The sequence below is a fragment of the Malus domestica genome, chromosome 17 (assembly GCF_042453785.1).
Source record: "Malus domestica chromosome 17, GDT2T_hap1".
Lineage (NCBI taxonomy): Eukaryota > Viridiplantae > Streptophyta > Magnoliopsida > Rosales > Rosaceae > Malus > Malus domestica.
In genome coordinates, this window is record NC_091677.1 from 5,465,762 (window position 1) to 5,480,179 (window position 14,418).

The 14,418-nt window shown below is 35.7% G+C and overlaps 2 protein-coding genes across 5 annotated transcripts; one reads left to right on the forward strand and one right to left on the reverse strand.

Moving 5' to 3' along the window:
- The first annotated feature begins 2,935 nt into the window (after positions 1-2,935).
- On the forward strand, positions 2,936-5,664 carry LOC103404674 (F-box/FBD/LRR-repeat protein At1g13570-like). Of its 4 annotated transcripts, none has more exons than XM_070817221.1 (5): positions 2,981-3,118; positions 3,687-3,826; positions 3,899-4,820; positions 4,934-5,092; positions 5,212-5,664. In XM_070817221.1, the coding sequence occupies exons 3-5, from the start codon at positions 3,936-3,938 to the stop codon at positions 5,482-5,484; spliced, it is 1,317 nt and encodes a 438-aa protein (XP_070673322.1). In that variant the 5' UTR covers positions 2,981-3,118; positions 3,687-3,826; positions 3,899-3,935; the 3' UTR covers positions 5,485-5,664. The 4 variants fall into 4 exon arrangements, with proteins under 4 accessions (XP_008341831.3, XP_070673322.1, XP_070673321.1 ...); XM_070817222.1 differs by having other exon boundaries at positions 2,995-3,118; positions 3,813-3,826; XM_008343609.4 differs by lacking the exon at positions 3,687-3,826 and having other exon boundaries at positions 2,936-3,118.
- Positions 5,665-5,792: 128 nt separating this feature from the next.
- On the reverse strand, positions 5,793-9,350 carry LOC103404673 (protein NSP-INTERACTING KINASE 1-like). Its single transcript, XM_008343607.4, has 11 exons — positions 8,949-9,350; positions 8,711-8,843; positions 8,520-8,591; positions 8,270-8,413; positions 8,110-8,181; positions 7,902-7,961; positions 7,679-7,776; positions 7,400-7,546; positions 6,971-7,312; positions 6,507-6,886; positions 5,793-6,298 (listed from the first exon to the last, which is right to left on the reverse strand). Exons 1-11 carry the CDS (start codon positions 9,088-9,090, stop codon positions 5,978-5,980), a joined length of 1,911 nt encoding a protein of 636 aa, XP_008341829.1. The 5' UTR covers positions 9,091-9,350; the 3' UTR covers positions 5,793-5,977.
- Between the last annotated feature and the right edge of the window lie 5,068 nt (positions 9,351-14,418).

The window sequence follows — 14,418 nt, forward strand, 5'->3', positions numbered from 1 at the left end:
ATTTGAATTTTGAATAAATTTCAGATGGTAAGTAATTTATAAAAAAGAAATGTGCTATAATTACTTAAATATATGGTAAGTTTTTAAAATAAGAAATTAAATTAAATTTATTAAAACCCTAAAATCTAAAAGGCCCTAGTTCATAACTAATGAAAGGTAGTGCTTGATCACTTTGTATTGGTGAAATATATAAACACTTGAAACCACATATGATTAAAGTACTCCACCTTGCAAAAAAAGGAAACACAGACCAGCATATCGAATATATTGCTAAATTGAGAGCATGCATGGGACTCGCTACAGGCACAAATATACAGTGCGTGGGTTTACAGTCTGTGTATTATTTCACAAGTAATGAAGAAGTGTCTGAAGAGATGAGAGTCTCTGGAACGATTTATCTACTACTTACTATAAGTGCGTTATTGATTTGTGATACTACAATTAATCGTTGAGTCGTGGAGATATTAAGTATATATCAAGAGGGAGAGAGAGAGTCGGCAGTTCTGGATCGAAGACGTGTAATACTGAGTTGGATGCTGAGTTGTATAACTTCATCAGCAGCACTCTCGCTCCCCGGCTAGAATTCAGTGGTGACGTGGAACCAATTGAGAACTTCAGTACCATACATCTATAACAGCGCAGATGCTGATTCAGACCATCCATATGGGGAATTTTCCTGCAGTCAATAGGATACTGCCAGTTAAGAGACTAGGTTAGTATGCACCTCTACCACAAGTTGTGTGTGTGTGTGTGTGTGTGTATGTATCTATCACTTTCAGCTGGACATGTATATTGATTTGCCCAGCCGGTTCTTTTTTCTAACCATTCCATGATTATTGTTTAAGTAGTGTTTGCATTCAAATTGCTCATCGACACCTTCTTGTCTTGATCATCTACATGTTATTAAAGCTCAAAATCAGTACTTTTGTTTCAAAAGTTTTCTTAATATATAATAGCGTATTGCGATAAAGGTAATGCTTGGTAGGTCAAATTTTTAAACAAAATTTACAAACTAAATGATGTGTCACCAATAAGAAATAAACGCATTAAGCAATAATTAAGTAATAATCCAATCATTAACAACCACATCATTTGATTTACAAAATTTGGTCTAAAAATTTGATCTACCTAGCATTACACTTGGGAAAATGCAGAACCCAACACAAGATCAAGATAAAGTTGTCAACTAGCTAAACTGCAAACTTGTTATTTTTGTATCCATTCTTGTTTCTACAAGGCGACAATCTAAACTACTCTACTTTGTGTGAGAAGAACTCCGAACTCACACGCAACAAGTTGGACACACTCTTAACTCACATGTGCTTGTTTCCAATCGACTTAATTAATGGTCCTTAAATAAGAATGGATATCGTGAAGCCCAGCTGCCCTTTTTATAAGGTTAGGCCCAAGGGCCTTGAAAAATTAGAAAAATGTCTAGATAATCATCATTTGACCTTCAGTCCTGACCATGGGCCTTGATAATAACATGTAGGTTCTCATTTCAGTTTAAGAGAAACTTCATTTCTAGCATATTAGGTAAGTTGTGTTTCCATGAGTTAAAAGAGAGCTTTAATGAAAAACTCTCAGTATTGTTCACTTTAACGAAAAATTACATTTTTATACTAAAATGTCAATGATGGTACTATATATTTTACCCTTTGTTTTGTCTTTATCGTTAAAACTCAAAGTTTTCAAGTCATTCTCATTAGTTTTCCTAAGTTATAAAAAGGAGCAGTAAACAAACAATGAAGCATGTTTCAATACATATAATGAGGTGTATTCAATTGGAATTTTAAGGGATTTTAATTCTTTTTATAAATTCAGGAGTATTTAATTAAGATTTTAAGTGATTCTCTAAAAATTTAGACGTATTCAATAAGTATTTTAAAAGAGTTTATAACATTTAAGATGTATTCAATTAGAAATTGATTTTAATTTTTTTTTAAATGTTGAGGAATTTGAGGGGATTAGAGAAATTTCGTAATATATTTTAAGCATTCTCAAATTTCATATCTTCTCGTGAGAATTTGGGGGAATTCACTCAAAATTTTATATAAGATCTCTAGAAATCAATTGAACTCCATCAAAGCTCATTAAAATCCCTCAAAATTTCAATCGAATATTGAGTGTCCCTTAAGGGAAAATAGCCTAGCGTTCATTGAAGATTTGTCAAAGGTTCCAGTGGTGTATATTTTCCCAAGTAATTGCATATATGATGTGAAATTGACACTGATAGTTGTATAATCTCAATTGTTATGCGTTATGTTACGTGTCAACTATAATTTGTTGAAACATAGAATACAAGACACTTTAACTTAAAGGTTATGTCTAATGAACTCCCATCCCGCTAAAAAACACAAGACAAGAAAAACAATATCGAGTCTTGATGAACATCTTTGTGTGTTATACTAGTCCCTTTTTTAGAAGAAAATGAGGCTGCCAACAAGTAGCCAATTCAAGACTGCTCTCGTCTTTCTCTATTTGACATGCAGCTCCACCTTTGGACACTCTCCATTCTCTGAATACAAATTTTTGATATCTCAGCCTACATATTTTGTCTTTTCTTTTTGGTAATCTTTATTTTTTGCAAAATTTTCTTGTTTTTGTTTGTAAACTGATCAAATTTATGTCTTTTTACCTGCACACTTCCATCTATTTTTTGCTCTCAAATCAAATAAATCGAAAGAAAAAATAAAAGACAAGAATAAACGAAGTAAAAAAGCGAAAAAGCTAAAAAAAAAACTAATGAAAAGAGTTTGAAAACTTTGAATTTTAACGATAAGGACATTAACTTTTTTTAATGTAAAAATGTAATTTTTCGTTAAATGAAGAATCTTTTCGGTAAAGTTTCAAAAAAAAAAAAATTAAGGCGTAAAGGATTTCTTGGTTACTACGATTCAGTTGTCAAAATAAAATGGACGGTAAAGTCAACTATTGGGTAGCGTGGAGTAAAACGGCTACTTTAGGAGAAAAGACCCGATGCCAGTGCAGTGCAGCGATCAGAATCTTCAGTTTCATAGGAGTTCGAATTCACATAAGAGTCGATCATTTCGTAACCCAAACTGCTTTCAAAATCTCTTACTTTTTTGCCGCCACAGCCGATCACTCTGTTTCTCCGGTAATCTTCTTCCACCTTTATCTATGTATATTTGTTTGTATGTTTGTTTGAACAAACAAGAAATACCTGTGTGTTGGGTTTTTTTGTATTGAATACCAAGATTGATATGGAAGTTTGAGAATTTTTATACTGTTGGGTTTTTCCTTAGTATGCTTTTGGATTTGATCATCTTCATTTGCTTAGTTGGTAAGTTAAAGTTTGGTAATTTGGCTAAAATTATCAGAAATCAAGTTTCAATTGCTGAAGTGATCGACGACATAACGATGAATCGCTCAAATATCGATGATATACTGAAAATCGTCCCTTAAAGTTTCTATCTTTTTTGTCTGGTCAGAATTGATGACAAAGAAATGGATTTTTTTTTTCTTCCCATTTTTAGGACGATATGTTTGAGAAGTGAGACCCATGTGTTTAATTTTCAAATTTTCCTTGATTTTTTTTAATTTTCAAAATTACGGTATCTGGGTTTTGGCTATGATTGCATTAACTCTGGAAATTTTACAAATTTATTGTTTCGATATGAGCTAGGTTTGTGTACATTTTACAAATGTATTTGATTGTTTTTCAGTAAAAAGCTGTCTGCTTTGTGGTGTCATTGGAAACACTTCCTTTTTTGCTTGGGGATGTTTTCAAGCACTAAATTGTATGCAGTTGTGTTTATACACCTTATATTGCTTATTCATCACGGCTGCAGATCACGATACCTTGGTGAGAATCTTTAGTTTTAATTGCATAACGGATGGTTTCAATTTTCGGGATTTACATGAAATGATGTCACAGATTGGATTCGGATAAATGCCAACTTCCAACTGCACTTATGGTTGTGAAAGTGTTGAAGAGGAATACGAAAAGAATTGATCAGTCTTCTGGTGATGAGATTAGTGAGATGGCAAGTGTTACGAAAGAGGATAGAATTAGCAGTCTGCCTTGGGATGTATTGGACGGGATCCTTGTTCGCTTGCCTTTGAAAGAAGTTGTGAGGACTAGTATCTTATCCAGCAGGTGGAGGCATAAATGGACTGGCATTTCACAGTTTGTTATTGATGACAAATGCATTCCAAGCCGGATATCAGACAAAGTTGCAAGATGGGAATCGATCATGGAAATTCTTTGTCAAGTTCAATTGCATCATACCGGTCCTATAGAAAAGTTTAAGCTTGCTGCTTATTGCCGGCCTGACCATTCTGATTTAGACCAGTGGATTCATTTTTTAGCTGACAAAGGTCTCAAGGAGTTCATCCTACAGGAGTTTGACACTATAAAACGTTTTAACTTGCCTTTTTGTCTATTCTCGTGTCCACTTTTGAATCGCTTGGAGCTTTTCGGTTGTAGAATCAAGCCATCTTCTGAAGCCATCGGATTCAAGAGCGTCGTGAACCTCCATCTCAATGAAGTTTGTGTAACTGGTGGCACGCTAGAATGTTTGGTTATAAATTCTCCGGTTCTTGAAAGATTGACACTGTTGAACATTGATCGTCAAATTGTTTTTAGAATTGGCAACACGAATCTCAAGTATCTGAAAGTAGATTCCAACTTTGACGATATTTATCTTGAAAACAGTCCATCTCTTGCTTGTGTTGACATTGGCTTGAGGGCGAGGGTCGTACCGCGACTTTTTGGGTCCGAAGGAGGGAAGCTAATCAGGGTTATAGGCTGTCTACATGCTATCAAGAAACTGAGCCTATCTAGTGCCATCCTGGCGGTAATTTTTCTCTCTTTTTTTCGAAGTTTCGTATTGGCCTCTATTGCTATTTGGTTGGCTTCACAAAAAAAATTCTGATATGATTGTTGCTTGCATTTGTTTTTACTTTCTAGTTTCTGGGCAATAATGGCGTACCGGACAAACTTCCTACTCTGCTTCCACATCTGTCAGTTCTCGAACTCAGGGACGTACAGTTGGATTCTTTGACAGAAGTGTTGGTTTGCGTCTGCATTTTTCGAAGTGCTCCTAATTTAGAGGAACTACACCTTTCAGTAAGTTTAGTTCCTCCGAACAACTAGCAATTTAGTTCAAGCATTTTTCATCTGCTCTAGGACTTTGAATTACAAGACGACCTTGGTTTTCGCTTTGTTTTCGTTTTTGGACTTAACAGGTTGCTAGTACAACTGAGTATTACAAACCTGCTGCTGACTTCCTCATCACTAAGTTGTCAAACCACTACTTCGAACAACTTAAAGTAGCGAAGATAAGAGCGGTACAAAATGTTCAAACTGAGACAATATTCATCCAGCTTTTACTCGCTCATTCGCCCGTGCTGAAAAGAATGACCATTGTACATTATGGAAGCAGAATTCTTCCAACAGAAGTGCTGGAGCAATCCGTGCCAGCTTCTAAAGATGTCGAAATTTTCAACTTATGCGTATAAATCTCATCTCCTCGAGGCATTTCTGTGTTTTTTTTTTTCTGTTTGTACAGATGTAGATCAGGGTTAGAACTTGAAACTTGCACTTGTATTTTTTTTTTTTTAAGAAAACCTCAACGGTACGAGGGACATATAACAACCTCTTTAATCTTTTGTTTATTGAATAATGAATTTCTTGCACAAGATTTTCTTCATACCGAAAAAGAAAGAGAACAATCAAAGAGCGGGTACCGGCTGAAATGGTCTCCCGAACCTGGTCATATTACATTGTTTTTGCAACTTCAGGAATCAAGATTTCGAAGACCTATGAATCTAAGAACGTCAATTTATTGAAGAAGAATCTGTACAATTGGACAGAAAACATCAAAATTTTCGGAACTCTGGCAGACTGCTAATATACAACATAAACGTTTAATCTTAACGTAACCTAATAGCTTCAACTAACTTCTTGCTATGAAATGCTTTCTTTTGAAGCAGAAAAAATTCAAGTCGGAAATCACCGTGGACCAGAGAGTTCCATTGCTTGTACTAGTAGCGAAGAGTCGTCAGTGAGATCGGAGTATCGGTCTGAGGATGAGAACTCGGGGGCTTTGGACTTTGTTGATTCTACTTTCTGAGAGGCTTCCCATCTTTCCACAAGTCCATCACCTTCAAGCATCCTTACCACTTCTGACATTTTCGGTCTGTGGCCGGGAAGGTACTGTGTGCACAAGAGTGCCACTTGAACCATTTCCTCCAGCTCAATCCTGTCATAGTTGGTTTTCAGATCCTTGTCCACAAGCATCTCAAGCGTCTTTTCCTGATGAATCTTTTTAACCTGTGATCAAATAAACGTCAGATAAATCAAACAAAATCCCGGGACTGGACTTATGAAATTAGACAACAGTCCAACATATTGCGTCTTCCAAGTCCGATGTAGAGCGGTACAACTCTATAGTACTAGCATGGAATCAAATAATTTCCAGTCCCAGCCACCAAATGGGCGTTATGGAATAGTAAGAACTAGATGGGAGTTGTGTACTCACCCAATCAAGTATAGCTCCTTTCTGGTTAGCTGCCTTACCAAATTCCAGTGCTCTCTGGCCTGTAATTAGTTCAAGTAGAAGGATTCCAAATCCGAAAACATCAGTTTTCTCAGAGGACTGGCCGGTGGAGAGGTACTCAGGGGCTATATGACCCACAGTACCCCTAACAGCTGTGGTGACATGCGAGTCTTGGTGATCCAGAAGCTTTGCCAACCCGAAATCTCCCACCACAGCTTCACAGTAGTCATCAAGAAGTATATTTGCAGCCTTCACATCCCTGTGGATTATTTTCGGATCACATTGCTCGTGAAGGTACAACAATCCTCTTCCGGCTCCTAAGGCAATCCGCTTCCTAGTGCCCCAATCCAAGACCGGTTTCCCTGTTAAAAGATTGATTCAAATTTAGACACACATGATAGGAATTCTAAATGGACAATTACAGTTTGAGATTTTGATATTTTTACCTTTGAGACGGGAAGCAACGCTGCCATTGGACATGTATGGATAAACTAGAAGTCTTTCGGCTGGTGTGATGCAAAAGCCGTATAGCCTGAGAAGGTTGCGGTGAACTGCTAGGCTGATCATTTCAACTTCAGTCTGGAATTGAATCTCTCCACCAAGTGCACTGCCATCTTTAAGCCGCTTAACTGCTACGAAAGTGCCATCTTGGAGAGTTCCTTTGTACACATGTCCAAAGCCGCCTTTTCCTAGTATGTTCTTGCTGCTGAAATTGTGCGTTGCAATCTGAAGTTCTCTGAAGTGGAATCTTTTCAGGTTACCAAGGGAAATTTCCTCATGATGCCGGTCTGAGATTTCAAAATATACGACATTAAGTAGACAGTTGGTTATCCAATTACTTTTTCAGAACACAAATTTTTTCTTTCAGAAAGTACCTTTAACATCGAAGAATGCCTGTTGGTTGCGCCTTTGCCGCCACCATATAACTGCTCCAAATCCAAGAACAATCAGGCAGAGGCATCCGAGGCTTAGACCAAATGCGAGTGCTACTTTGTGATTTTTAGATCTCCCGGGAAGAGCAGCTTGAGAAGACAAAATGAAATTGAAGTTAGGATCAAAGCATCACACGATCAGTTGAATTTGTGATCTTTGTGGAAGTTGGAACTAGTTTGTGCAAGAAATCTCAGAACAATGAATTGATTCAAAGTCCATACCTTGTGTAGTAGTCAAATTCATCAACATTGGCATCAGTGTCGTCCCATTGCACTGAGCTTCAGATCCCGTTGCGCAGATCAGAGGATTTCCAACTATGCTGAAACAACAAAAAAGAGAGGGGGTGGAGAGGATTTAGTAATCAAGTCTACATTGTATGTGTGTGTGTGTGAGAGAGAGAGAGAGAGAGAGAGAGAGAGAGAGAGGGAGGGAGAGGAAGATTACTTGAATGTTTTAGCAGCAAATCTAGGTACAGGGCCACTCAGGTTATTGTAGGACAAGTCTCTGGCTTGCACAAGATCATAGAATAACAAAAATTTTACTTCAGAAACACAATTTAGAAAGATTCACACACACACACACATATATACACACACATACACACACGCACACACACATATAACAGTAAGATAAAAAGGGGGGAGAGATTTACAGAAAGGAAAGCTGGCTCATGTTAGCCAACGAAACCGGAAATGCTCCAATAAGACTGTTATTGTTGAGCCTCCTAAACCCAGTTGAAATAATCTACATTAGCCTTAAAAACAAGTACAAAATATACTTCAATTCATGTGCATGGATCACAAAATGCTTACAAGTATTGGAGACTTCTCAGGTGGCCTAAAGAGGAGGGAATTGCCCCAGTGAAGAAGTTATTGGAAATATCAAGTGTACGAAGCTTTGAGAGCCTCTCAATCTCCCGAGGAATAGGTCCGGTTATATTGTTGTTCTGTAATAACCTGTAAAAGAAGTAGAAAACTAGAAATTCAAAAAACAAAACACCATAACTCATTAAATTCAATGAGAACAAAAAAGCATTGAAATCTGCCCTTTTTGGGAACTTACACAATCTGAAGATTTGTTAAGTTGCCTATGCTTGGAGAAAGAGTGCCTGATAAACTTTGGCTTGGAGTACCCCTGCAAAAACACCATTTCAAATTTCAATTACTTAACACATTCATTAAACTTATAATTTTCTACTAATTAATCTTGTAGCTCTCAGTAAATTAAAATTTTCGTAAAAAAAAAGTACTCACAGGCCAATAACTAAGCTTTCAGGAGAGCAAGTGACCATAGTCCAACTACATGGATCAACAGAATCATCATCCCAATTATCCAAAACTCCATGAGGATCCACAAGAGAATTCTTAAGGCCCATTAAAGCTTGCACTGAGATGAAAAAAAAAAACAGATGAGGATTCTGCAAGTTACTTTCAAAGTTTAGAGCTTCTGAGGAAAGCAATTCATTTTTTTGCAGAAAATTTTTGAACTTACCTTCAAAGTTTACTCCTTTAGGAGAAAGCAACCCATTCCCACATGTCCAAGACCACAGAAATGCCATAAAACAGAGAGCAGCTTTTGCTCCTCTCATTCCCATTCCAATCCCAATTCCCATTGATTCAAACGTCACAAGCATAAACCGGAAGCTGAAACTGAAGCCAGAAGCTGAAAGCTGCTTATGGTGACCGAGAGTGCTATTGGGATGACGAAATCTCAAGTGGGTTTGGTTTGTTTAAGTTGTTTGATCTTCAAATTGCAACCACTTTTCTTGTTGCTCTCTTCTCTCTCCATGCGGTAATCCCGTTCACCGAAAATCTGTGTCAGGACTCAGGAGGACCCAAGAAAAAGCCACTTCTTTTGGGGGTATAAAAAGGAAACTAGCATGCCTGTCATTGAGTCCTGAGGCTGTGGGGGAAATTATATATAAATGGCTCTAATCCTGAAGGAAAAGAACAATTTGAAAGGCAAGGAGATAATTGGAAATCCAATTTGTTAATACTTGTTAAGCTAGTGAACAATGCTTTGAATTGTACCCGCCATACAAAAGACGAGCAATAAGTTTGAAGTTCAAGTAGTCATTTAAAGGATTTAATCTTTTGTAAGTTCGCAAGATCTTGAATGTAACAGCTAATTTCACTTGCTTTTTATCTATTTTTTCATTATGTGATTATGTTTGTTTCCTCTTAAAAAAAATGAGTTAGGAGCTTGTAATTCAAGTGATGAGTAAGAGCGTTCAGTCCATTATAAAAGGTAAAATATTTTGTGTAACTATTTAATTATCCTCATCTCTTTCTGTGATGAGAACGATAGATAAAAAAATGATAGTAGAATAGTAACATGGCATAATATCTGCATAGTAAAGATATATCCATTAAGCGAAAATCGTTATCTAACGAAATAGAAATAAACCAATCAAATTTTATTTTCAATAATTAAGAACGTTTAATCATGTAGTCTAGAAAATAGAAGATCAAACGCTGAATAATCTGGTACATTTTCCGACTAATGGAACCAAAGTTCTTTCTTATTAGCCAGTAATAAGTCATATATATATCATTTACCTAGAGATGGGTGTTATTTTCATATTTTATCCTTGATTATATTTATTGATTTTTTCTCAAATTTAGGACACAAAATGGTCAGTGTGTATGTGGAACTGGGAAATGCCTTGCTTTAGACCATGAGGAGTCCTACATTCCCGGAGCTTGGCCATTCAATAAAGTTACAAAAACATGGTCTTCTTTTTTCAAGAAATTTGAGAATGTGAGAATCTCGAGCAGGACATGAAACTAATGGCGGATTTGGTCACCTACCACAGTGAGCACCATGAGATGATCTTTGCTAGAATTTTTGTTTAAATTTTTTTTACATCATGCAGAATATTATATTATATGTTGTTAATATTATATATTTTTACCAAGGAATTTTTTTAATCATAATTCTGGTTGCTTTTGTGCTGGAAATGTTGGAAGTGCTTTTTAAGATTCCACACAGCACTATCTGCTAACAATCTCACACATGCTCGCACTCTTCTCACCTTCAGGCTTCAGCAGACAGTCATTCCCCAAAACTTGTTCAAAAAGAGAAACTTTGAAAAGCAAAAGCTGCCATCCAAAATCGCTTTTCTCCAGGACACTTCCCTCTAAATTATTTTAAGACCAAATCATACTATTTCGTTCTCATGCTTCAAGCTGCAAGCAATTGTTGTTCTCGTACCCATGGATTATCCATTACACCAGAATATATATATGATGCCATGCTTGCAATACACATGCAACTCTTGAAGAAGAACTTAATACAAATATACAAACTAAGTTTAATATCATATAAGCTAAGCAAAATAACTATTCAAGGAAAAATTTTCCTTGTTTCCAATTGTATACAACTAGACATTTTGTGGTTCTGAATGATGTCATTTTTGCATCATGCATGCAACTCTCATAGTTATGTAGTAATTCTGTTACGAGAGAAAATGGTATAACAAAATCTAAACTAAATAAGCTATAAGTCAAACGACTCCTTCGTATTGAAACAAAAATTTCCTCCAACAATATACAACCGATTATACCTGAGATTTTCTCTAACCTTTTATTTAGAGTTTTTATTTGTAGTGTCATTTTTCTAATATAGGTTTTGATGTGTTAAGTGCTTCATGCATCAAATAGCCAAATATTGTGACCAACAAGAAAATGCAAATTGACCAAACAGAAGAAGAGAACAGAGAAAATAAATAATATGGGGTGGGGGGCTCAGGCATTGTTGTCCCTTTCTTCACATCACCTCAATCCTCCTAAAAAGGGCATTCCCTATAGTAGATTCTCACTACTCAGAACCATACACTTAGATTTTGAATCCGATAAGCCCCAAAGATAAAGTTTTAACCCACCCTTTGTCTCCACTGCATGCCCCTTTCACCTTTATCTTTCAAGAAGATTGACAACGAGGCAAAAGATACAATGTGGGTGCTGCATGATGCTGAAGAAAGTAATGCCTATGGGAAGATGACAGTGCACAGAGTAGGTGATTGGGATGTTAGTTTTACAGTGCCATTTTCTGGTTGGCTTGCATGAAACGGAGCTGCATGCACTTCCATAAAGAGGAAAGCACATATTCACGAGGATCACAGACGTAGTTCGAATAAATTTGGGCATGCTGTAAGCAAGCATTTAGGTCTGTGATGCTGATTGAACGAGATGTATGTACAAAGATAATTAGCTGGTACATCTTTTTGTTTGTGATTTAATTAGGTTTTTAACAATCGAATCGTGTTTGTCGTATCTATGTAATATCAAATTATCCTCCATGCAATTGGAAATCATGAACTTCTCCAATAAAAGTGAGACTGAATGGTACCATACCTAAATCTTTGTAATTTATGATTTATGAATAAGAATTGTTATTAGCACTCCAAAATTTTCATTTGGCACTCCAAAGTGTCTATAATTAGAAAGAAAAATACACTCGTGAGGAGTGTAGAATGAGATTTTTAAAGTACTAATACCAATTTTCTTTACGAATTTGTATTAGGTAAAATGATTGATTTAGCAAGATTCTTTTAATTAAAAAATTATCAGATGATCAGTAGAATCCTTTTAAATAGTGGGCAAGTTGTCTTATTGCGACAAACTGTGGAGTTGTTTGCTTAGGCTCTCCGCAAAGGGTTTGTTTATAAATTATACTTGGATTAAGCAAAGAACAATTATCAGCGGCACCATTTTTCTCAAAACCATCAATTTAAAGCAGTAAAGCACAATGAATTATAACATGATGTATTCATTGTTTCTCTAACCAAAAACAAAACACTTCTTTCATCGTTTACTGTTTCTAAACTTTCATTTTCTATGGGAAAAGAAAGTAATAACACCAGGTTTTCAATTTTTTTTATGTCTCTGGATAATTCCTTTTCATAAACTCACTTAGGAAAGTTTTTACAGAAGATTTTTAACCGAGCAAGGTAGTTTACTTTCTTAGTACTTGCTTACGATAAGGTGAACACTTATATCAAGAGTAGATCGAAAGAACTTGAACAAGTTAGTGGACTTGCTAATCTACTTAATTGGCACGTTATATTTGAAGAGTCATTTATACTTACCTTTAAATCAAAGTTTGACGTGCATGCAAAAATAACTCATTAAAGTTACGATATAAAAAGGGAAGTGTTATTGGCATTCCAAAAATCTCATTCTACACTCCTCACAAGTGTTTTTTTCTTTCATAATATAGAAGCTTGAAGTGTAGAATGAGATTTTGGAGTACTAATAACAATTAAAAAGGTCGTACCCAGTGCACAAGGCTCCCGCTTTACGCAGGGTCTGGGAGAGGTGAATGTCGGCTAGCCTTACCCCCATTTTTGGAGTACTAATAACAATTACTTATAAAAAATTGTTGCACTTACCATATTTGTAGTATATCACACATTTGACCACCTCTCTTTAGATATTAATGTTTTTTTTCTAAACACATTAAACTGTGGTTTTTCCGCAAAAAGTTCTTACTCATAATTTTTTTTTCTAACCACTTGGATGGTAATGTTTAAATAATTTACTTCTTGTTTTTATGTGCTTTGGTGGATTGAAACAAGAGAAAGTGAAACAAGGGCATCATCCAAATGAGTAGGAAATAATTGTCCCTAAACCCTAACCCTTGGTGAAGTTTGAATATATTCAAAATCAATGGAAGAAAAGAATCCTTTAGGCCTCTCCACTCCTGCAACTTTCCACCTCTTTGAAAAAACCAAGTAACCCACATGCTTCTTGCTTCGGTGCTTTGCCTAAGCCATTGAGTATTTTTGACATTACAGAACAACAAAGCAAAAATGTTGAGAAATTTTAGACCCCATATGTCACAAAAATTTGTACTTATCACAGTAAAAATCTGATGCCCACTACCATTGGTCACAAAGTAAGTAGATCCATAATTCCATTTTTATTGTCCAAGGCATGGAATCCAAAGGGAAACTTAATCATGGCAATTGTTCTTTGACAGTATTCTATTTATGAGCCCTAAATGTATAATTAATGGTTAATATATATCAGAGGTGTATTACAAACATCTTAATTAATTGTGTTGGATATCGATATTCTGTAAAAGATTAGTAGTAATTATGTTGTTAAGGTATCAAAAGTGTTGTTTTAAGGGACATTGGGCATCTTTTGTGTGGCCCTAAGAGTGATCTTCTGGCACTCCTTATTGCCATAATGATTCCCATTAGAATGAACATCATTTGGTTTCATATGGTGATAAGCTATTCTTTTTTCTTTTCACCTAGATTGAACGCCTGATAACATAATATATTATATTACAACAAAGAAAATATTATTCTTAATTATCATGTATGAACACTTTTTTGCATAATATATAGTATAAAATATATAGAAGTGTAACATCCACAACATTTATCATCTACATTTCTCAACGTTATTCTGTAAAAAAAAAAATTAAAAAAAAATAAAAAAAATAAAATCGCACTCGTTTTTTCTCTTTATGCACATTCAAGTTTTTTTTCCTTGTGATTTTTCTTCAATTTATTCAATTCAAATACTATAAATATAGAGGGATGTATAAGGACGACAATGTTCTTCTTTTCCGACTTACAGAAAGACGACGACGTTCTTGTATTCCGACACTAAGGCTCTAGAAGGTGACCATTTCCTGAAGTTATGTGAGGTGGGGTCTCATTCACATGAAATCTAAAGTGATGAACATGTTCACAAGACGAAAGACATTGATAGTACCAGAGATAGACAGCTTAGATGAAGCTAAGTTTGAGGGAACACGATGCCCCATCTTTTCCACTTGGTGTTTTTCTGATGGATCGTGTTTTTTAACATCTTTAAACCAATAGATTCATCACTCATCAAACATCTCACTTTATTTCTTCTTTTTACCAAAATTATTCGGCCGATTTGCTCACGCGTCTCTCTTTAACTTTTTCTCTCTGTAACAAAACTGTTGCACAATAATG